Source organism: Nothobranchius furzeri, chromosome 2, assembly GCF_043380555.1.
Source record: "Nothobranchius furzeri strain GRZ-AD chromosome 2, NfurGRZ-RIMD1, whole genome shotgun sequence".
Lineage (NCBI taxonomy): Eukaryota > Metazoa > Chordata > Actinopteri > Cyprinodontiformes > Nothobranchiidae > Nothobranchius > Nothobranchius furzeri.
Window position 1 is genome coordinate 10,161,701 of NC_091742.1, and position 24,834 is coordinate 10,186,534.

General features: G+C 41.5%; 2 protein-coding genes across 5 annotated transcripts in view; both read right to left on the reverse strand.

The window, feature by feature from the left end:
- LOC139062604 (uncharacterized) overlaps positions 1–22,976 on the reverse strand; it is a 25,441-nt gene extending 2,465 nt beyond the window's left edge. Inside the window, exons 1-8 of the mRNA XM_070543897.1 lie at positions 15,200–22,976; positions 12,374–12,411; positions 5,424–5,709; positions 4,124–4,198; positions 3,988–4,044; positions 3,605–3,679; positions 1,235–1,306; positions 1,079–1,153 (exon numbers count right to left, since the gene is read on the reverse strand). Of these exons, the coding sequence (XP_070399998.1) occupies positions 1,079–1,153; positions 1,235–1,306; positions 3,605–3,679; positions 3,988–4,044; positions 4,124–4,198; positions 5,424–5,709; positions 12,374–12,411; positions 15,200–15,251 (730 nt within the window). The 5' untranslated portion in view covers positions 15,252–22,976. The remainder of the gene's footprint in view (positions 1–1,078; positions 1,154–1,234; positions 1,307–3,604; positions 3,680–3,987; positions 4,045–4,123; positions 4,199–5,423; positions 5,710–12,373; positions 12,412–15,199) is intronic.
- Positions 1–24,834, reverse strand: part of fam184ab (family with sequence similarity 184 member Ab) — a 173,715-nt gene that overhangs the window by 123,402 nt on the left and 25,479 nt on the right. The gene's annotated exons all lie outside the window — the stretch shown is intronic.

A 24,834-nucleotide genomic window follows, 5' to 3' on the forward strand; every position in this document is an offset into this window, starting at 1 on the left:
GACGTGCTGTCACTTGCTTTTATCTTGATTGAACCAACGCTCCTTAAAGTGAGAGTAACACCTAAATCAACTTGTTTTGCTGAAAACCTGTATGGATTAGTGTCTAATAGTGCTGTAGACATGCATAATCATTATTGTGGCAGTTTAGTGCAACTTATTTAAAATGTAATAATTCTGCCTAAAGCCATAATTCTATCTCTATCTTCAGGTTAATTCTCTGCTCCGCATGGATTTAGAATCAGCCACAGCTGATGGCTATAGAGCTGCAGGGTGACGTTGTCTGTACCGAACTACGTGGCTGTACTGCACTGGACTCTAGCTGAGTCTCGGCCGCAACTCCACCCGGCTCAACCACTCACCTGCTGATATGACACGTTATGGCTCGGAGTCACTCGCCTCCTTAAAAAATCCAACTCCTCCTCCTTCTTTCTTTTAGAGATCAAGGTGGACAGATAGTCTTCCAGCCTGAGTTTGTTTCTGTGTTTTCTCTTCTCCTGAGTTGTGAGACTTATGTGTGTGTGTGCTCGTTTGCACGCATGAGTGTGCGCGCAGTTGTTAACGACTCGTTTTTTCGACTGAGAAACTCGGAGAGCACACATGGGGAGGCTGAGTGGGGTGCTGTCAATCACTACCTCAGTCACTCTCTTGTTCCTCCAGGTGACACCTCCTTTAGAAGCATTTTTCTAATAGGAAGTGTGAGTGACCCAAAATTACTGACTACCAACTTCCTCAGAGGAGTTAGTTTTTTTGTAAAATCATTGCAGTTTCTGTGTAAGGTGTATTGATGCTCCTCAATATGTTACTGCTACTACATTCAAGAGAAAGGGAGGCAGACAACAAGGATGAGATGCTAAAGACCTGCAGGAGTATGAGAGGAGTTAAGTTCCTGCCATTAACCAGAGGGATGCAGGTTCACACAGCATTCTGGCTGTCACAGTCCTGCTTTTGGGCAACACACTTCACCCACATTGCTTGCTGGTGGTGGTCAAAGTGAACCGGCAGTGTCTAATTTGCTTGTCAGTAGGAGCCACAACTTTTAACACAACATGAGCCCAAAGACACAAATTTAGAAATGTACCTGTCTTCTTTTTCTTCTTGAAGCCCTCTGTTGGTTCTGCAGATTTGGAGCTTTGGCTCAACAGTTCTGCCTGATCTGAAAAAAAAAAACATGCAGAACATATTGGTAACCAATATGATAGCAACAAGATTTATGTAACATCAGACTTCAGTAAACCTTGTGCTGTCTCATCATGTGAATCTTCAGGTGATTCAACAATCTTTCTTGACCTTTTTACTTTGTAGGTACCTTCAATGAGAAGAAAAACAACTGTAAGTTTAAGGTTCGACTTCATCTAGCTTTGACTCACATGAGAAACAAATGTAGATGATGGCAAACAATAGACCTTTGAGAAAAAATTTGATTAAAGTGTAACCTTTATTTAATGTTTATATAATTCATGTGTTTGTTATTTCATTATTTTGGTCAGTACAGTAATGCTTGTGATTATGTAGATTTGAGTTCTGGGTAAAAGAGGCTGATCTGTTTACAACACCTACTGGTGGATTAGGGGAAAGAAGACATGCTGTGTTAACAGAAAAGCGTAGGAGAGAAAAAAGGAGGAAGTGGAGTAGCAGCGGCTAACTGCGCGTTTGAGTTTTCTGTCCTGCCGTTCGGAAATAAAGAAGAATTATAAAACCCAACTGTAGCCTGTCTACCATGTACTACCGAGAGCCGGCAACCTATCTACAAAATAACGGTTACAAAAGTCCTCTTCTAGAAGAGAATACCAAATTTTACAATTATAGGCACACTATGACTCTGCACCTGTTTCTGGATGAAAGACTACATCACTGAACTCACACAGAGTCAAAACTGGCCTGTATACCTATATACCCCTTCATTACTGGCTCCCCAAAGAGCAGTGTGTTGAGCCCCTCCCTCTTCTCTCTGTACACCAAATTACCCATCAAACCATCATCAAATATGAATAAGACACAACCATCATTGGACTCATCTCTGAGGAAGATGAGTACACAAAGTGGAGCTAGTGCAGTCCTTCAAATTCCTGGGCATTAATCTCTCTGAGGACCTCACCTGAAAATTACACCACCCAGCAAAGGCTGTACTTTCCCCTGGATGGATCTGGTTAGTGAGCTACATCTTTCTGGCCTGTGAGCTGCATATTGTGGACCGCTAGACGTAATTGTTTTCACTAAATTCTAGGGATGCTCTATATTGTCTTTTTTACCGATATCTGATCTACCACCATTGTCGACTCGTAATTTCCTATAAAAATGCTCGATATATGCTCTCACAAAAAAAGGAAAACTAAAACATTTTAGGTTTTCAACATCTCTGATCATTTATCATGCATGCTTATATTTTAAACATTTTCTGTGCAAAATGACAACTACTTCAATAAGTAACAGGAAAAGTGCCATATTGATATTGTCTCCAACAGCAGCTGAATCTCTTTCTCCCCAAGTGAGACACTAAGATGGTGTATTAGTTGGTAATGGATTTTTTCTTAATCTGTAAATTGCAACTAAGATGATAAAACATTTATAAAGATCTTTAGATGAGAAAAGTAAGCCTTGGGTGAATATTCTTTTTGTTGTTTTAGTGGTTTTAGTGGTAAAAGTTGGGTCATTAAACGACTGAAAACGATACATATTTTCCGATATAAAATTTTAATGGCGATATCGGCCAACATTAATGTTAGACCAATATCTGACATCCCGTCATGCCATCAGGATGCAGTGTAGTATCATATGTGCTTCTCGTCATTAGACAGTACTGAGCTACAGCCAGAGCTGCTGTCCTTAAGTTCTATTAAGCTCGGAGCGGTGCGCTGTTTGAGAGTGACTACTGCAGAATGGAAGAAAAAGCACCGCAGAATGGCAGTGGAGAGGTTTACTCAAGAAAATTGCTGCACACCAGCGCACACCAGGAGAGGATCAGCCACGAAGCAGCTGCTTCGATGTGCTCCTCATTCGACTTGCGAGATCACATGATCCCTAGAGACTTCACAGGCTACAGTTTATTTATGCCGTCCGCCATTAAACCAAAAAGAAGGAAATCACGTTGTTATCACTGTTTGATGTCATATATGATGGAATATGATACTAGGAGTAAATAAGCCAATCACACGTAGGCTTCATTTATGTGACATTGCATCGCTGCAATACTTTTACCATGGATTTTACACTGAAACTGTGTGTGATTTCCCGTCTAGCCCAACGGTAACTGCGGAAATTGGTGCATCCCAGGAGTGGCTCACAGAAAAATTAGAACACGATCTTATCTTTAGCGCCTCGGCATGCCGCTCCTGGGCCGCGTCTGAAAATTGCCGTGACGCAGCTTGTTTGTGACACTCCATATACTATTATGGACTCTATTGCAAGCGGTGCCACGCCGCTGGCGTTCCACGGCGTTGGCGTTCCACGGCGCTTTTGCTGCCAGTGTGCAGTAGGCTTGAGAGTTCAGCATGGTGTGTATATGCAAATCTTTAAACTAGCAAAAATGAAATGAGTATATGATAAAATACACAGAAATTTAAACCCAACACCCAACAGCACAAAGACAAATGAAGAAAAAATGTACCTATCTTATATTTCTTCTTGATGTCCTCTGATGGTTCTGCATATTTTGAGCACTGGCTCAGTGGTTCTCCCTGATCTGAAAAATAAAGAACATTCAGAATATATTAGTAACCAAAGTGAATCAACTACATTTATGTACCAAATCACACTGCAGTGAGTCTACGGGTTTCAGCAAGAAGGAAAGAAAAGCTGTAAAGACAGTAGTGAGAGCAGTCATGTTGTCTGGTTAAGAAACAGCATAAACGAAGAAAAGACGGGAGGTAGAAGAGGTTGCAGAGCTCAAAATGTTGAGGTTATCTTTGGGAGTGATGAGGATGGAAAGGATCAGGAACGAGTGTCACATCTATGTAAAATCCATCTGCAGTGAACCTTGTGATGTCTCACCATCTGAATCTTCAGCTGGTTCAACCTTCTTCCCTGGCCCTTTTCCTCTGTACGTCACTTCAAAGAGAAGAAAAACAGTTGTAAAATCAAGTGTGACCTTATGATCATTAGGTACTTTAGCCAAGCAAAAGTTTACCTCTTTTTCCTGCTGTCTGTCTGTGATCATCTGATGGTTCTGCTCTTGTGGGCCTCTGAGTCAGAATGTCAGGTTCTACAAGACAAAACATTCATGAACATCAATCCTGTCTGACAGATACCAAATAAAATACTCAAATGTTATCAAATAAGTAAGAAAAAAACTTTTTTACCTCACTAAATCCTACAATAATTTTTTAATGCCATAAAACTAAAATAACGAACTGACCCCTTCTTTCCACCGGAGCCGTCAGCAGCACGTTACTGCAGCAGCACGTTACTGCAGCAGCACGTCTTGCTCGCGTAAGCTGCTGCTTGGCCCTTCCCACGAGACGCGAAGCAGCAGGGGAGCAGCTGTCACCGACAGAGCACGAAGTCACACAAGTGACTTCGTCAGTAAACACAAGCAGGAGAAAACTACAACATGGCTCCAAAAGGTTTGTGTTTTATGTTCTGTCCGTTTTATAATTGCCAATATGGACCTGAAAAACAAAGGAGACCGCTAGCTAGGTGATAACTTCTCACGGGGCCGCACAGTTAGTAACTTTTTTTAAAGTAAAGCAACCGGAAGGCAGTACATTTCTTAATTCTGAAAATCTCGGGAGCTTCGCTCCGTTTCCGCGTCCGATTTCCTGTCTTTCCTTCCCCAAAAATGTCGAACTTGACCCGTTTCAGAGGCGTTGCGCGTAGAAAATAGAACCGGCGCATAAGGACGGCAACATGCTGCTGACGGCTCCGGTGGAAAAGATTCTGTTGACCACAGAATCCACGGTTCCTTTCAGCAGCTAAGACGTGCTGCTGCAGTAACGTGCTGCTGACGGCTCCGGTGGAAAGAAGGGGTAATAGTCAATGGATAACTGAAAATCAATGAGAACTGTTACAGTTGATCACTAAGCAAAACATTTTTTCAATTCTACAAATCGTTTAGTTCCACTTTTCTGTTCTTATCTCATACAGAGTAGCAAAGTTTCTGCTTTTAGCTTATTTTGCTGACAGTTTCAGCTACTTCCCGAAGGTGACAGGAAGTACCCAAAACTGTCAGCAACATAAGGTAAAACATAAACTTTGCTACTCTGTATGAGACAAGATCAGAAAAATTGAACTAGAAAAGAAACACAGAAAGAACAAGGAGTTTTAAAGAAAAATACTAATATTTTTTTTCTCTGTGGCACTCTATTTCTTTCACATATACACAATTTGAATTAGTATCTCAAACTATTGACTATTCATTTGAAACGTGACTGAACACATGGTCATCATTTAGCCTTTAGTGCAAGTTTTAACGGTAACACATGACCTACCCTCATCATCTTCATATTCCTCCGGATTTTCTTCCTCAGTATCTGCATTGTAATGCATGTCCAGAGCTTCATTACTTTTACCACTGTCCATCAGTGTCTTCTGTTCATGAACATAGCTTTGGCTGAGAGAGGTTTTGCCAGGGTTTTTTAATGCATCATGTGTCTTCATGAGCTTAGGCTGCGAAAAGGTTAGTTCATCCTCTGAGGAAGGAGGAGCTGATGGGATATAATCACTGTCCAAATCATGGCTGGAGTCTGAGAGAAAGTCCTCTGAAGCAGAAAGCTCCTGAAAGAAATAGAGCAAAGACTCAAGTTTAGGACAGGAATTTCTAAACCACAATTCTTAACTTAACCTTTAATTACACTTCAGAAAAATATTTCCAGCTGCTGACTTTGGTTCATTCTTGCACTTCTTACCTTGCTGCTGTATTTTCAAAAAATTTTCTCCAAAATACGTTTAGCTCTAATATAGTGCTGAACGATAATTCAATAGTTCAATATATCTATCGATAGACATGTGGTGCGATAGATAAAAAAACTGGTCAATAAAACTTCAATTAAAAAGTTTCCTTTTTTCATTATAACCTATCAGGTAGCAGCATACTAGACTCACTACTTAAGCTTGGTTTATGCTTGACGCATTTACTTTCCGCTTGGTGATGCGGCTCGCGGATGAAACGCGCTTCACAAATTGCAGTGTTTATGGTTCATGCGGCTTGTCTCTGCGGTGAGCCAATATTCTCCCAAACTGAATGGGGCAGCATGGAGCTCTACGGCATGCATCCAACACTACACCATAGAAGAAGTAAAAATTACTGTTGTTTACAACATGGCATTCCAGCATTTTTTAACAGCATCCTCATCTTTTCTGACAGTGCGAGCTATTTCTCTCCAAAAATTATTAACAACATGTTGATCACGGTGATCTCTGAGAGCTGAATCATACAAATGTCTATTTACGAACCTCTGCCATACTAGTTCTTGCCAGTCCGCCATGTTTTTCCGCGTCCGACCGTCCGCGTGGTTAGAAAATTTCCTAGGTGTGCGTTGCGGAAAGTTTGGGCCGTGCGGAGGCGCGGTGGAGGGGCGTGGTTGTTAAAATGACGGAACTTTTCCGCGTGGAGCCGTGCGGACCTCGCGGACGCGTCAAACATTAACCAACCTTCACTCCTAACCAATCAAAACCACAGACTCGGCACGCTACGTCACCAGGCCCTCCCCTCTCAAACCAAAAGAGAGCGAAAGGAAGCAAGATGTCTAGGGCTGCCATGATTAGTCGACTCGTCACGACAACGCAGACAAATAAAATAAACCTTATTTTATAAACAATTTTTTAAAATGTCGCCTGCTGCAGCACGTTGGGCTTTTGCTTCCTGCCTCTCTGCTCAGCCACCACTTTGGCTCCAAGGCGCATGCGCAATGGTGGCCATCCAGCTCAGCCTTCATCATCGGAGAAAGTGTCGAATCGCAACATATCTGAAAAGTTTGGGAGCATTATACTAATTCAAAAGAAAGCCACATGGTGCAAACTCTGCAAAGCAAAACTCTTTCACAGGAGCACATCGGCAATGCACGAGCATCTTAAGAGGAAGAACAGAGTCGCCTCGGTAAGTTTACCTCTTGTTAGCAGCTGACATCAACAGAGTTTGTTTATGTTTATGTATTTAGCAGACACTTTTGTCCAAAGCGACTTACAAGTGATAATCGGCATGTTGCCCTTGAACAACAACAACAACAACAACTTGACATCAGTCATGGGGAGGAGGGAACAAGGAGTGGACAGTAGAGAGGGGGACGGGTGCAGGGAAGGTGCAAGTTTAGAAGATTCTCTCTGAAGAGCAGGGTCTTCAGGAGTTTCTTGACAATTGAAATGGAAGCCCCTGTTCTGGTAGTGCTTAGTAGGTCATTCCACATTTGTGAAACGATGCATGAGAAGAGTCTGGATTGTCCTGAGCGTGGTGTAGGCACTGCTAGTCGACGATCCTGTGATGACCGGAGCGGCCAGGCCGAGACGTAAGCCTTTGCAAGAGGATTCAGGTAGATGGGAGCCGTACCATCTCGGACTTTGTATGCTAGTGTTAGCAGTTTGAATTTGATGTGTGCTGCTAGCGGTAGCCAGTGGAGCTCAATGAACAGAGGGGTGACTTGTGCTCTTTTTGGCTATTTGAAGACCAGACACACCGCTTCATTCTGGACCATTTGAAGAGGTCTCACAGTACAGCCTGGAAGACCAGTTAGAAGGGCATTGCAGTAATCGAGGCGGGAAATGACAGTAGATTGCACCAGGACCTGAGTGGCATGTTGTGTTAGGTATGGTCTGATCCTTCGTATGTTATACAGCGCAAAGCGGCATGAACGAGCAACAGAGGCAACACGATCTTTAATGGTCAGGTGTTCATCCAGATTTCGAACTGCCTTTGAAGGAGCCAGAGATAGGAAGTCATTTTGGATTGAGATATTGTGCTGTATGGATGGGTTTGCTGGGATGACAAGTAGTTCAGTTTTAGAGAGGTTGAGTTGGAGATGGTGGGATTTCATCCATTTTGATATGTCAGAGAGACAGTTTGATATTCGTGCAGAGACAGTGTGGTCGTCCGGTGGAAATGACAGATAGAGCTGGGTGTCGTCTGCATAGCAGTGGTAGGAGAAGCCATGTGATCGAATGATCTCACCCAGTGAGGTGTTGTATATGGCAAAGAGAAGAGGTCCTAGAACAGAGCCCTGGGGGACTCCTGTGGCAAGATGGTGCATGGTAGAGGATTGTCCAAGCCAAGATACAGTGATCCCTCGCTACTTCGCGGTTCGTTTATCGTGGATTCACGACTTTGCAGATTTTTTCTTTGGAGCCTTATTCAAGGGAAATTCGCCGATTCGCGGAATTTTTCACCGATTCGCCGTATTTTTCTGTCATGTTTTGGGGTAAGTGTCTAACCAAAGACATACAGAATCAGACTCGAGTCGAGGTAAAAGATAAACAATAATTTTATTTCTTTAATGATGAGAACTGAGGGCGCACTGGTGATCCAGTGGAGGGTAAACCAGGAAGCGGCAAAATGCGGAAGTTCAGGGTGAATGTGGAGTTGAGCCGGGGTGATATCCAGAGGCGAATTGTAGATTTCCAGGTGGCAGAGTAGACGGATGAGGAGGACGAGGTAACGGAGAGGGAGCGTGAGCACGGTGGAGAGCGGGACGGCAGAGCGGAGTTGGTATCCAGGCAGCGAACCGGTGAGTATCCAGAAGTCTCCAAGATGGGAGAGAATCCGGAGGAGAAGCGAGTCAGGCAGTAGTTAATCATACGGCGTGGTATCTGGATAACCGTCCTCCTTTTAAAGCCGTCCCGCTGATCAGGCTGATGAGGATCAGCTGCGCTCCCTCTCCTGTTAAATAAATACTGTAAATATGGTGTCCCTACTTTGCGGATTTTCACCTATCGCGGCCAGGTCTGGAACGCATCTACCGCGATAAATGAGGGATCACTGTACACTAAATGATCGTCCTGTGAGGTACGATTCAAACCAGGCATGTGCTTTCTCTGTGATGCCCATGCTAGAGAGTGTGGACAAAAGGAAGCCATGTTTGACAGTGTCAAATGCAGCCGATAAGTCGAGCAGGATAAGCACTGAGGATTTGGCAGTTGCTCTAGCTTCTTTTAAGGATTCCATCACTGCTAAAAGAGCAGTTTCAGTGGAGTGGCCCTTTTTGAACCCAGATTGGTAAGGGTCAAGCAGACAGTTTTGTGAGAGGTATTCTGTGATCTGCATGAAAGCCACCTTTTCTGTGATTTTGGACAGAAAAAGGAGGAGAGAGAGGTCGGTAGTTCTCCACATGATTTGGAGGAAGAGATGGGTTTTTTTTTAGCAGAGGTTTAACCAGAGCATGCTTGACAGAGATAGGAAATCCGGATGTCAGTGAAGCGTTGATCACATAAGTGCCTGCTGCAGCTACTGTAGGAGCAATAGCTTGGAGCAGCTTAGTCGGAATGGGGTCCTGGGCATGTAGTAGGGCGGCTGCACGTGACAAGCTTGGACACACAGTTCTCAGTGAGAGGGGAAAAAGAGGAAAATGAAGCAGTAGGGCCTGAGATGGTTGGGCTAGAAGGAGATTGTGGAAGCGAATGTTCAGGAGTGGCCAGTTGAGTAAACTGATAGCTTATAGCTGCCAGTCAGTGAAGAATGAGGCAAAGGTGACTGCTGATAGATTGTTGGTAGGAGGTGGAGAAGGAGGGTTGAGCAGAGTTTTGAATGTCGAAAATAGTTTTTTGAGAGTCAGTAGAGCTGAGAAGAGCTACTTGTGATTATAGCTGCAGCAACACCAGTAGAGACGGTGACGTTGTTACCTTTAGAACACGTTTGTATGTCACATATTTTTGCTCCAGTTACAAACGCTAATGATTGATTCCATCCCGCTACGTTAGAGTGGAGTTTACAGACATATATATGACAACAACCATCTACCAGGCTGGTCCCACTTCACCACCATGATGGAAAAGAAGAGTTACACAACTTTTAAGATGTGTGTGTGTGTCAGTTTCTCTCTAGATACAAATAAAATAAACATTAGAATAAAATGCATTTATGAAAAAATAAAAAGGTCGCTGACTGAACAATCAAGAAACCTAATAGTTTTAAAGCATAAAACATTTTCTTTGTGTTAAAACTTAACCTACTTTATTTGATTTAACAGAATTATTAATCTGGTAAATAAACTAACTTTAATATCTTTTATCTTTACACTAAAGCAGACCCTCAGAGCTGCCGATGATCCCTGACTGCTAATGTGTGGACTAGCCGTGCTACAAAGGCGTACCTTGGTGTGTCCTGCTATTTCCTGAGTGAAGATTGGAAGATGAAGCACTTCAACCTTGCCACCATGCCTCTTGTGAACACAAGTCATTTTTGGTTTTAGGTGCCTACCTCCATGTAGTTGTAGCATTTGTATCAACAGGTTACAAGTTAATTAAAGTTGTTTGCTAAGCTATCATCTTGTCTTTATTAGATGGCCCATAGCAGATCACACTTCAGACTAGAAGCTAATGATGGTATATTAGTGCATCCTGGTGCAATAAGCTAAACTTTTATAAATGACACGATTAGTCGACTACTAAAATAGCCATTTGTGGAAGCCCTAAAGACGTTGCAGCAAGAAGAGGCGGAGAAAAAAAATCAAAATACCAAAAATAAAATGGCCAGGGGTGCATGTAAAATATTTTCTACATTTTTAAAAAATATATATATTTTTTTCAATAATTATCAATTATGATCAATTTAAAACAACATTTATCTACATACTTTTTTGCTATATCATCCAGCCCCACTCTAATAGGCCATTGGACGCTTTTCTTTAGACTTTCAGCCCCATGTGCTGAGAGTTCAGACTTTGGCTCCAAAATACAACTTGGCAGTGGCCAGAAAGAAATTTTGGCTTAATTTTGGGACAACAGTCTGTAAAGCTGCTGCCATGTGACCCCTGCACTTTATCATGTGACAGTAACATGAAGAACATCCTGCAGTCAACAGAGTTGCTCTGCTGAGCTCACACCTTTGTTACAGGACTTCTTGAGTCTTCTAGTCCGACATTAGTGCAGTAATGAGGGAGAACTACATCTATTCATCTTTCTATTCATGCATGCGCACTTTATACCTGCTTTATACATTTGGTGAGATGGAGTACATCTGGACAGGTCATCAGAGAACCAACACAACCATCTACACAGCTACTTTCACCTAATACCATTTTAAATCGCTGTTTTAATGGTGGTATTAGTTAATGTGAGACACAAAGACTTAGCAGCACAGTAGATTGTTTTAGTAATGAACAGGTCATAGTGTGGTATTTAGCATGATGGAACTTGTGTGTAGAAATGTTCTTAAACATAACACGTCTGACCATGCGTACGAACAGCATCTAATAGTAAAATGGTGTAACCGTAGTATTGAAGGTCTCAGTCATCCACGATTCTTCCTCATCCACAAATTATTTTTACCCAATCAGTAATTATGTCTGTGGAGAAACAGTTTTTGTCGTGTAATTGATATTGGAACCGATAAAAAGGCATCTGTGATGAGACTGGGCCAATGCTGCCATCAGTGAGCTGCATTATGCCCTCATGAATACAGTGGCATTTTAATGGTGAAAAATCAGGCAGATTGTTTCCTATCTTGATTTGTTCTCAGTTTAACCCTCCCACTGTCCTAATGGGTGACCCCCGCAAGGAAAGTTGACCATTGAGCAGGATTGATGGTTTATCTCTTGAGGTCCACGTGGCAGGGGTGAGGTGGTGCTTGCTCCTCACCAATGCCAGCTGTTAGCTTTCTCAGCAACCTTACTAAAGGAACTTTTCTTTCCAGTACAGGAGGGGCCTCTGGTTTATTACGGTTAAAAAGCATTAATCAAGCTAGTTAAAGTTGGGTTGCTATAACACACTGGCAAATAATTTAGTTCCAAACCAAAACCTGAAATAACAGACAGCTAAAGAATATTCTAACCAGTAAATAGTTGTAAATTAAATTTTTCATATATGTTGGTAGTACGTCCATTCCAAGCATTAGCCTGACCCAGGTTCAGTTTACTGGCAATCACAGACGTTTTTAATTCAAACAAAGCTGTTTAGTGTCAGTACTGATTATGTTTGGTTAAAAATATAAATATGTTATATATGATCTTAAAGTTATAAGTAGAAATGTCTAAACAAATTTAATACAACACTAAATCAGTGAATATTTTGTTTGATTACCAGCTGCCTTCTGCCTTCATGGTGACCAAAATCCTAAAGATGTTTCTAAAACAATTTTTTTTGACAAAATAAAAAAAATTGTCTGTTATTTGTATTTTCTTTTCAAGAAAAAGAAGGGAGAAAAATAATAAAATTCAATTAGAATTTGGAAGAAAAAATCTGAGATTTTATTTTTAAGCCATATTTAAGTCCTATAGGATAATTAAGAAATACTTACCATTATCTCTTCCTGTTCTTCTTCCTTCTGCTCATTATCTACAAAAAAGAACATGTAAATGTGAAGGAATTTGCCCCCAGTGCATTCATTTCTAAGGTGCTTACCCAACTAAACAGCACATTTTATCAAGCTTTTTTGCAAAATCAGACACATGATATAGCATAATTAATATATGAATATAATGAAACAAAATAAATTAAAATATAAAGTACAATCAGGAAGGCTAGAAAAGTCAATAGTAATCCCAAGTGATCTGTTTTCAATTGTACGCCCGTTGTGTTAACCGTAAGCTGAACAAAAACGGGCATAGTTGCTCACTCTGCATTGACTGTGGACAGTGAGGAGACCCATCCAATACAGCGACAAAGCTGTTACGTTCTCCAGTGGCCAATGGGGCATCTACGTATTCATGGCTATGATTGGAAGTATTTTCCTTGTTTTAGGTAATGCTTCCAGGGTTTTTCCTGGCTCAAACTGAGGCAGAGGTGGTACCATCTTGACCATGCACCAGCACATGCATATTGTGTGCATTCAACTGCCTCACTTTTTTAAAGGCAAAAATATTTTTTCATTAAGTGTTCTCATCTAAGTTTCTGTTGATTAATTGAATATCCCATTTGACAACGTTTCAAGTGAAACAAAACTGGTTTGCTGCTAAAACATTTGAAATAAAACAACAAAATTATCAGGCTGAAACAACAGACTTATTATAAAAGGTTCAATAATATGCATTAGATTGTGATTTAGTTCCTATTTCCCATCTGATATTTAAAGTTTAAAATATTTTTAAAAATCGACCTACATTTGAGTAACATTTTAGGTTTTCATTAATAACCCTCACCTTAGTCAAAATAACACATAAATATATCCAGTAAAATATGATGGATTTCATTAACATGCATTTGTATTGGAAATGGTAAGAACATTTAATTTCTGCTGCTAACAATGTAATGGTGGCATTAGGGTTGTCACGGTAACCAGTGTAGTGGTAAACCCCGGTAAAAAAGTGGACAATAATAATAATCGTCTTGTTTTAAAAAAATATATTATCTCGGTGGATTACCGTGGCTGCAATGTAGGCGCGGTGACCCTTACCGACCACCGTATCATCTGCTGCAGTTGCCTGCAGCACATGCGCACTTTGTTGTTTACAACCAAAACTTTCTTGAGGCTAAAGCCGAAATAATGGCCAGAGGAGGAGACGGCAGCGCTCAGGACATTTATTATCTCTCAGAGAAGACAAAGTTGGAAGTATGGGCATTTTTTTGGATATATGAAGAATGCCGAGGGACAGTTGATAGAAGACGGCTATCCTGTTTGCAGCACGTGCAGAAAAAGTGTCTGTGAAAGGCAGCAACGCTTCAAATTTCATGACACATCTGCGTGACCATCACCCACAACTCTACAGTCAACGCAAGGCAAGTTAACATTAGCATTTTAGCTAAAATGCGTGATCCGAGGATTTGGGTTGAGGGAGAATGCAACGATTCACTATATAAAACAGCCACAGCGCCGCTACCTGCATATAAAAAATTGTCGCGGACACCCCCATATTGAAATGACGCTATGCATTACGGGGCTCCCAGGGGCAGATAAGAGTTGGTCTCTCACGTGGCGGCCACACAAATTTGAACGCAGGAAAAACCCTAGCTTCTCTTCTACAGCTGTATATTTAGTGTGTATTAAAAGTAAAATATGAAATAAAACTTGGCTGAGTGGAAGACAAAAATGAGCTATGAGTACTGCCGGTAACCGGCAGAATGCTGTTGTGGTTTAATGTTCACAAGCTTGTAGTCAACATTATAGACCGTCTTAAACTATCAGCTGATTGTTTGCTTAACAGATTAAATTGTTCTCCTGTATGGGAGTCAGACAATTTCACTCTGTACAAGGAGCACAGGAGATGAGACTGAGCTGCAGGTTACAGTGTTAGTCTGTGCAGCTAAATTTTCCATCAAAAAGTACCATGTTCAATAAAATAATTTTATTTAAAAAATATTCATGTGTTGTGGTTAAAATTGTGGGTCCTTAGTGTAAAAGTTTCAAATACATTAGGTATTTTGACTGTAAAAATTAATTAACTTAATTCACTAACCTATCAGCAATACTTACAGCGTTTGTTCGTCAAATAAAAATCACAAAAAGATAATCTCACAGTGGTAAACTACTCAATGTCCACCCACAGGCTGTTGGCTTACTCAGTTACTGTACATTGACCATTTACTGCACACAGGTCTACAATGCAGTTTAGTATTAGTAATTACACATTAGAGGTTGATGCAGCAGTTTATTTTCTTATTCTCTGTGTGACTTAAAATAATTAAAACTAATTAAACTGCTAATGCACCTCAGTGCTTTTTTGCTGGCATAGTTCCAGGATGAACGCACTTCCGGTAATCATTGTAGTTCTGGACCAGTACTGGTATGTTCAGAGAAGCAAACTCATAGATTGGAAGCAAATGTCTTCTTTACAGTTTGAATTGACTAGAAAGTCAAAGGCAATAGTTTGGGCTACAAGTCCTTTTGTCAATATGTCATGCTAAATCCCGGTTAGCAAGCTAAAACAGTGGGTTGAAGTTTGCAGCAAAGCAAGTACATTCAAAGCAATAAAGAGGATCCCTGCAGTGGTTTAAGGAATAAAGTAAGATAATTCAACTGTTCTGAAAACAAATAAAAGATAAAAATGATCCCCTGATTTTACTTTGTCAAGCTTACAACACAGGCTACACGAAACTACACCAGTTGTCAATCTTTTTTGACAAAATAAACAAAATACATACACACAAACACCTCACACAGTTAACTATGAATAAAAATAAATCTTACCTGGTTTAGTTGCAGACTTTTTTCTGGTTCCAAACACTGAAACAGTTTCCATCTGCTTCTCCGATGCTCTGCAGCTGCGTGAATCCCCTCACTGATGTTGCTTTCAGGAGCACTGGGAAAGTTGAGAACTGCGTGCAGATCTCCACGTTTTAATAGATTAAAAATATTTCTTTTGAAAAATTGCTCATGTAATGACTTTTAAGGAAATTGTTATGCACTTTTTAACACAGTGTGAAATTTATATTTAAAAAGACAGGGTTCAGATTTGATGTTGAGTGTAACTAGTGTACTGGTAGTTACACATTTTCCTTGAATGCAGCAGAGGTTTAAGAGTTAGCCAGTCCACTGTTTAATGCCACCCATCCCCCACCCTGAGTTAGCCAGTCCACTGTTTAATGCCACCCATCCCCCACCCTGACTTCTTGTTGATGAGTGCCTCTGAACTCAAGAGAAACAACCTGTACAGAACAGTTTGGATTGAAAAGGGCCACGTCTCCCTCACCCTGCCTCAATGTTCATGACTTGACCCTGTAGAAAAAAACATTCCCCTTTACATTTTCAACTAGAAATAAAGACTAAAAAAATTTAAATGATTGGTTGTTTTTTTTTTATCTGAAACCAAAATTTTTAAAAACACCTTCTTTTACATGCTTTTATTTTTAAGCTCACATAAAACTTAGCAAATGGGAGAACAGGATACAGGACTAACTTTGAGTTTAATATTCAATTACCTGTCGGTAAATTCTATTTCTAAATTTTTATTTTATATAAGTTCTTTAACTTCAGACTTGGACTTTCATCATAATGAACTATTGTGGGGCTTGATGGTGGTGAAATTAGTAGCAATGTTGTCTCATAGCAAATAAGCCACCTGTTTCAATCCAGCTTGCGTGGCCTTTTTGTGTGGAGGTAGCATGTTCTCCCTATGTAAGCGCTGGTTTCTTTCCACAGACCAAAAACATGCACATCAATCAAGGTAACTGGTGAATCTAAATTGTCCCTAGTTATGAGTGATTATGCGACTGGTTGTTTGTCCCAGGGTGTGTCTCTGTGATGGACTGAGGCTTGTCCAGTGTTTCTCTTGCCCTGCAACACTAGTGAGAATGATGTAGTTAAAAAAATTATTAAATATTGTGAAGACTATTAAAATATACACATGAAACACAACCTATACTTTTTAAGTAATAATATATGCAAACTCCTTGATGAAAATATTAATTAATAGACTTCCTTCACATGTAGCAACACTATAAAACCACATGTAGACTAAAATGAAAAAAATTGAAGCCAAAGATAAATGTATTGATGTGGTGGCCACCAGCAATTTCACACTGACAACAAGACTGTAATGATAAGTTGTAAGTGCTCACCACATTTCGTCTTAATTGGACGATGGAAGGTGGGTCAAAAAATCCCTACATGCAAGAGCTAAAGGCCCGAAATGGAGCCTGAACTAGATTTGACCCCCTTTTTGGCTGCTGTTCGGCTTACGTTTGTCCGAGGCGCACACAACTTTTTTTGGTGCATCCCGGTTCTGGCCCAAACCATACACGTCAAAGTCATGCTGGTCGGAACCCTTTGAGGGTCCGTTTGGGCCGTGTGGGCAGTTTTCCCGCCTTTCTTGCCATGTGGTCTCAAATGTGGCATTTTTTCAGCCGATTTTCACCAAACAAACACCGATTCCGCATGCAGGCACCACCCCGAGCAAGCCCTGGCAATTTTTTAGCCGTAGCTCATCGTTTAAGTGCTCTTTTGGCCTTGTGGGCACTCGACCGGCAGGTGACTGGGGTCATTCTCTTTAATTGTGATTACTCCTCAACGGAACGGCCAATTGGCCCGATTTTCAGAAGGTATTTCCTCATGGGGCAGCACAATCAGAATTCAGTGTCAAATTCCCAGAAACCCCCCAGAAAAAAATCCTATGTCTGATTTCAGTTTCAAAATAGGTTCTTGGACATATAGCTCCAAAAAAGACCTGATGATTCAGTTGGTCCAAAGTAGAAAAAATTTCTGCTTGTGCCAGTGACCCCATCTTTTAGTATGTTGATCTGGGGCCTGGGACGAGTCCACCTGAGGTGGTGCATGCCAAAGTCTTTTGTGGTTTCCAAGATATAGCCCCCCAAAACCCACACTTTTCACTGTTAGGAGGTGGCATAATTTTGGTGCCATGCGTGCCATTGAGCTGCTTGAAAAGACTGAAACTTAGGCCAAATTGAAGGGTTAAGCATCCCTTTCCCCTGCTTGTTTGCTTTGTAACTAGGACAAAGGTGAACCTCATTAAGGTGTACCTTTAATATTCAGCCGCTGAAACTTAGCTTCTGATTAACCTTGAAATTTTTACTGTAGCTTCAGGTGACCCTCTGGTCCGACCCTCCAATTTTATAGGCTGCTAGGCCATGCAGAAAGGTTAAAGGTCACAAAACATTTTAGGCCTTTTTCATTTTGGGCTCATTTAAAAGACAGAAACGTAGGCCAAAATTAATTTTTAGGCATTTTTTAGGTAATATATCAGCCCCTGAACAAGATAAAAATCTGGAAATATTGGTAAGAGTCGCTACTGATAAGTTGTAAGTGCTCACCACGTTTCGTCTTAATTGGACGATGGAAGGTGGGTCGAAAAATCCCTACATGCAAGAGCTAAAGGCCCGAAATGGAGCCTGAACTAGATTTGACCCCTTTTTTGGCTGCTGTTCGGCTTACGTTTGTCCGAGGCGCACACAACTTTTTTTGGTGCATCCCGGTTCTGGCCCAAACCATACACGTCAAAGTCATGCTGGTCGGAACCCTTTGAGGGTCCGTTTGGACCGTGTGGGCAGTTTTCCCGCCTTTCTTGCCATGTGGTCTTAAATGTGGCATTTTTTCAGCCGATTTTCACCAAACAAACACCGATTCCGCATGCAGGCACCATCCCGAGCAAGCCCTGGCAATTTTTTAGTCGTAGCTCATCGTTTAAGTGCTCTTTTGGCCTTGTGGGCACTCGACCGGCAGGTGACTGGGGTCATTCTCTTTAATTGTGATTACTCCTCAACGAAACAGCCAATTGGCCCCATTTTCAGAGGGTATTTCCTCATGGGGCAGCACAATCAGAATTCAGTGTCAAATTCCCAGAAACCCCCCAGAAAAAAATCCTATGTCTGATTTCAGCCACAAAATAGGTTCTTGGACACATAGCTCCAAAAAAGACCTGATGATTCAGTTGGTCCAAAGTAGAAAAAAAATTCTGCTTGTGCCAGTGACCCCATCTTTCAGTATGTTGATCTGGGGCCTGGGACGAGTCCACCTGAGTTGGTGCATGCCAAAGTCTTTTGTGGTTTCCAAGATATAGCCACCCAAAACCCACACTTTTCACTGTTAGGGGGTGGCATAATTTTGGCGCCATGCATGCCATTGAGCTGCTTGAAAAGACTGAAACTTAGGCCGAATTGAAGGGTTAAGCGTCCCTTTCCCCTGCTTGTTTGCTTTGTAACTAGGACAAAGGTGAACCTCATTAAGGTGTACCTTTAATATTCAGCCGCTGAAACTCGAATTCTGACTAACCTTGAAATTTTTACTGTAGCTTCAGGTGACCCTCTGGTCCGACCCCCCCATTTTATAGGCTGCTAGGCCATACAGAAAGGTTAAAGGTCACAAAACATTTTAGGCCTTTTTCATTTTGGGCTCATTTAAAAGACAGAAACGTAGGCCAAAATTAATTTTTAGGCATTTTTCAGGTAATATATCAGCCCCTGAACAAGATAAATATCTGGAAATATTGGTGAGAGTCACTACTGATAAGTTGTAAGTGCTCACCACGTTTCGTCTTAATTGGACGATGGAAGGTGGGTCGAAAAATCCCTACATGCAAGCGCTAAAGGCCCGAAATGGAGCCTGAACTAGATTTGACCCCCTTTTTGGCTGCTGTTCGGCTTACGTTTGTCCGAGGCGCACACAACTTTTTTTAGTGCATCTCGGTTCTAGCCCAAACCATACACGTCAAAGTCATGCTGGTCGGAACCCTTTAAGGGTTTCTTTGGGCCGTGTGGGCAGTCTTCCCGCCTTTCTTGCCATGTGGTCTCAAATGTGGCAGTTTTTCAGCAGATTTTCACCAAACAAACTCAGATTCCGCATGCAGGCACCACCCCGAACAAGCCCTGGCAATTTCGTAGCTGTAGCTCGTCGTTTGAGTGCTCTTTTGGCCTTGTGGGCACTCGACAGGCAGGTGACTGGGGTCATTCACTTTTATAGCGATTACTCCTCAACGGAACGGCCAATTGGCCCCATTTTCAGATGGTATGTCCCCATGGGGCAGCACAATCAGAATTCAGTGTCAAATTCCCAGAAACCCCCCAGAAAAAAAATCCTACGTCTGATTTCAGCCACAAAATAGGGTCTTGGACACATAGCTCCAAAAAAGACCTGATGATTCAGTTGGTCCAAAGTAGAAAAAAAAATTCTGCTTGTGCCAGTGACCCCATCTTTTAGAATGTTGATCTGGTGCCTGGGACGAGTCCACCTGAGGTGGTGCATGCCAAAGTCTTTTGTGGTTTCCAAGATATAGCCCCCCAAATCCCACACTTTTCACTGTTAGGAGGTGGCATAATTTTGGTGCCATGCGTGCCATTGAGCTGCTTGAAAAGACTGAAACTTAGGCCAAATTGAAGGGTTAAGCATCCCTTTCCCCTGCTTGTTTGCTTTGTAACTAGGACAAAGGTGAACCTCATTAAAGTGTACCTTTAATATTCAGCCGCTGAAACTCGGCTTCTGATTAACCTTGAAATTTTTACTGTAGCTTCAGGTGACCCTCTGGTCCGACCCCCCCATTTTATAGGCTGCTAGGCCATACAGAAAGGTTAAAGGTCACAAAACATTTTAGGCCTTTTTCATTTTGGGCTCATTTAAAAGACCGAAATGTAGGCCAAAATGAATTTTTAGGCATTTTTCAGGTAATATATCAGCCCCTGAACAAGATAAAAATCTGGAAATATTGGTAAGAGTCGCTACTGATAAGTTGTAAGTGCTCACCACGTTTCGTCTTAATTGGACGATGGAAGGTGGGTCGAAAAATCCCTACATGCAAGAGCTAAAGGCCCGAAATGGAGCCTGAACTAGATTTGGCCCCCTTTTTGGCTGCTGTTCGGCTTACGTTTGTCCGAGGCGCACACAACTTTTTTTAGTGCATCCCGGTTCTAGCCCAAACCAGACACGTCAAAGTCATGCTGGTCGGAACCCTTTAAGGGTTTGTTTGGGCCGTGTGGGCAGTCTTCCTGCCTTTCTTGCCATGTGGTCTCAAATGTGGCATTTTTTCAGCAGATTTTCACCAAACAACCTCAGATTCCGCATGCAGGCACCACCCCGAGCAAGCCCTGGCAATTTCGTAGCTGTAGCTTGTCGTTTGAGTGCTCTTTTGGCCTTGTGGGCACTCGACCGGCAGGTGACTGGGGTCATTCTCTTTTATTGCGATTACTCCTCAACGGAACGGCCAATTGGCCCCGTTTTCAGAGGGTATGTCCCCATGGGGCAGCACAATCAGAATTCAGTGTCAAATTCCCAGAAACCCCCCAGAAAAAAAAGTCCTATGTCTGATTTCAGCCACAAAATAGGGTCTTGGACACATAGCTCCAAAAAAGACCTGGTGATTAAGTTGGTCCAAAGTAGAAAAAAATTTCTGCTTGTGCCAGTGACCCCATCTTTTAGTATGTTGATCTGGGGCCTGGGACGAGTCCACCTGAGGTGGTTGCATGCCAAAGTCTTTTGTGGTTTCCAAGATATAGCCCCCCAAAATCTAGTAACAGCTTATCTTGGGCGGCATGGTGGCGCGGTGGTTAGCACTGTTGCCTCGCAGCACGAAGGTTGCAGGTTCGAAACTCGGCTCGGCTGCGGCCTTTCTGCGTGGAGTTGCGTGTTCTCCCCATGCATGCGTGGGTTTCCTCCGGGTACTCCGGTTTCCCCCACAGATCACAACATGCCCTATAGGTTATAAATTGTAAGTCGCTTTGGGTAAAAGCGTCTCCCAAATAAATAAACATAAACATAAAAGACAGAAACGTAGGCCAAAATTAATTTTTAGGCATTTTTCAGGTAATAGATCGACCCCTGAATAAGACAAAAATCTGGAAATATTGGTGAGAGTCGCTACTGATAAGTTGTAAGTGCTCACCACATTTCATCTTAATTGTACGATGGAAGGTAGGTCAAAAAATCCCTACATGCTAGAGCTAAAGGCCCGAAATGGAGCCTTAACTAGATTTGACCCCCTTTTTGGCTGCTGTTCGGCTTACGTTTATCTGAGGCGCACAAAACTTTTTTTAGTGCATCCTGGTTCTGGCCCAAACCAAACACGTCAAATCTGTGCCTGTTGGAATGTGTGAAGGGTCCGTTTGGGCAATGTGGGAAGTTTTCCTGCATTTTTTGCCATGTGGTCTCAAATAGGCCATTTGTGCCTGTTCTAGTGTCAGTTTTAAGGATTTTTATTCATAGATAAGCTGTTACTAGATTATGAATAATAGAAATGCCAATAAAAACTCCAAATTAAACAAACAAGTGAAACTGGAAAACTTAGAATATGATGCAATAATGCATTTATTTCTGTAATTAAAGTTAAAGTTCAATAGTCATCATCACACAATGATGAAATTCATCTCTGTATTTGACCCATCCCCAGGAAGTGGAGCGTTGGCTGCGCCCAGGAGTTATTCGGTAGTTTAGATAGAAAGACCATTTAAGTCTCTGGAATGCTTTAGAAGTGTTTTTGTATTTTCAGTTATTAATTTTAGTTGATTGGGGTCAGACAAAACTAAATATAAATTAAAACGACACATTATTTTAAAAGAAACTCATTTCATATTGAACGGGAAACAAAATTAATTTTATTCCTAATCTTGCCCACTCTTGATGATTATTTTTCCTGCTTTGTCCCAATAACGTGACTATAAATAACTTGACTCCCATTTCACGGGAATCCTGCAGGCCTCATGTGATCCACTGGGATCCCAAAAATGTGTCAGCCTCTACTCCACAACTTTAAAAGTAACAATAAAACAACAAAAAAAACTATTAAAAGGCTTTGAAAAATATTCACATTGAAAAAGTAGCAAAAACAATAATTAAGTTGTAAATGTATTCATTATTTTCAATCATTTATATAATCAAAAATCATCTATTTAATTTTTGTTTTCAAGAACTACATGTTATATTTAAAATAAACTGAAGAACTTAGTTGTGCATATTTTCCTAATCAACTTCCTGCTTATATTCCAACATGAAAGGAACAGCCACCAAGAAAATCCAACCATTAGTTAATTAGAAAATTACCATCATAGACAAATAAAAAAAATACTGCCAAATACATATTTTAGCTGCAGTACTGAGAGCGTCCACTAGAGTGACTCAAGAGCAGTCCACACAGCCAATCAGAAAATTCCCTCCACCAACCAATCAAAAAAATCAACTGTGAAAGAAATGTTTTAGCTGCAGTACTGGAGTGTGTCCACCAGGGACACTCAAGAGCAGAGCAGTTCACACACTTTTCAGGGATTAACATCTCTATGGGGTCATATTGTGAAAATTAGTCAGAACACTTATAAGGACAAAGGAAGCTTCCTCTAGGGTTTTGGTTGTGTGGACCGGGTAAATGTCCACACAATGGTGAATGTCCACACAATGTTGGTCTCCCGTCAGGGGTTGGTCCACACAAACCCATAAAGACAAGAACACACACACACACACACACACACACACACACACACACACACACACACACACACACACACACACACACACACACACACACACACACACACACACACACACACACACACACGTCTGTCTGTCCATCTTAGTGAGGACCCTTCATTAATCAAATTTTTGTGACTGCGTTATGCCAAACCCATACACAGTAGTACCGCAATAGATCCTCTAATCTGGTACTAATAGTGCAAGTAATCTAGGGAAGCAAGTAGGATTTAGACTCAAATAGATAATCAAACTAGGGCTGCAGCTATCGAATATTTTTGTAATCGAGTACTCTATCAAATCTTTTATCGATTAATCAAGTACTCTAATAAATTACCCTTTTGTGTTTGTAAACCATTATGTTTATTTATGTTTATGTTTATTTATTTGGCAGACGCTTTTATCCAAAGCGACTTACAATTTATAACCTATAGGGCATGTTGTGATCTGTGGGGGAAACCGGAGTACCCGGAGGAAACCCACGCATGCATGGGGAGAACACGCAACTCCACGCAGAAAGGCTGCAGCCGAGTTTCGAACCTGCAACCTTCGTGCTGCGAGGCAACAGTGCTAACAACTGCGCCACCATGCAGCATATTATATTAAATAGCATGTTATAAAATATGAAAGACTTCTTGAAATGAGCAAGCAATTGCCAGTTAGTCTTCAACTTTCATTCAAAATTAGTTTTCAAAACTTCAGCAGTTCAACTTTACTTCACAGTAAACAAATGCCTATGCAAAAAATAAGCATACAACCTGAGCCGATTTTCCCCTCGTGCGACAAGTAGCGCTGCGAGTGGCTGCAGCCCACACAGCACCAGAACCGCTCACGACGCATGTGCAAACATGGCTTGTCAGCCGTCTCCCTATGAACACACGACCGTTTTAATTTCTACACTTTTTTTTCTCACACAGTAACAAGGATTGTCAAGAAAGCATGTTTGCTGTGGTTATGTCAAATTATACTGATCACAAACATTTATTTACTTTATTTTGTTTTCCTCTCATAAATACCTGTGTCCTCCTGCAGCAATCCCGAGGGACAACAGACATCAATAACAACACGATAAAAAGTCTGACGTGTTGTAGGGATGCACCGATGGATCGGCATTTGATCGTAATCGGCCGATAGCTCCCCTATCGGTTTTGATCGGAATTTTCAAAATAGATCAAAGCAGACCGATCAGGTAGGGTTGTCACGGAAACCAGTGTAGCAGTAAACCCCGGTAAAAAAAAAAAGTTGACAATAATAATAACCATCTTGTTTTTTAAAAAACTATATTATCTTGGTGGGTTTACCGTGGCTGCGATGTAGGCACGGTGACCCTTACCAGCCACCGTATCATCGGCCGAAGTTGCCGGCGGCACACGTGCGCTTTGTTTACAACAAAACTTTCTTGAAGCTAAAGCTGAAATAATGGCCAAAGGAGAAGACGGCAGCGCTCAGGAGGACATTTATTATCCCTCAAAGAAGACAAAGTCGGAAGTACGGGCATATTTTAGATATTTGAACAATGCCGAGGGAGTTTATAGAAGACGGCTATCCTGTTTGCAGCACGTGCAGAAAAAGTGTCTGTGAAAGGCAGCAACGCTTCAAATCTCATGACACATCTGCGTGACCATCACCCACAACTCTACAGTCAACGCAAGGCAAGCTAACGTTAGAGTTTTAGCTAAAATGCGTGATCCGAGGATTTGGGTTGAGGGAGAATACAACAAGTCGCTATATAAACATTATATCTACATATATCTATCTATATCTACTTTTCCAGTAAGCCCAACTCAACTCTCCCACCATCCACCCTTACACTCTGCCTCTCTGAAATCAAATCATGGTTCACCTCTAATTTCCTCAAACTCAACGGCAATAAAACTGAACTTCTTCTTGTTGGCACTAACTCCACCCTCTCAACATCTGACAGC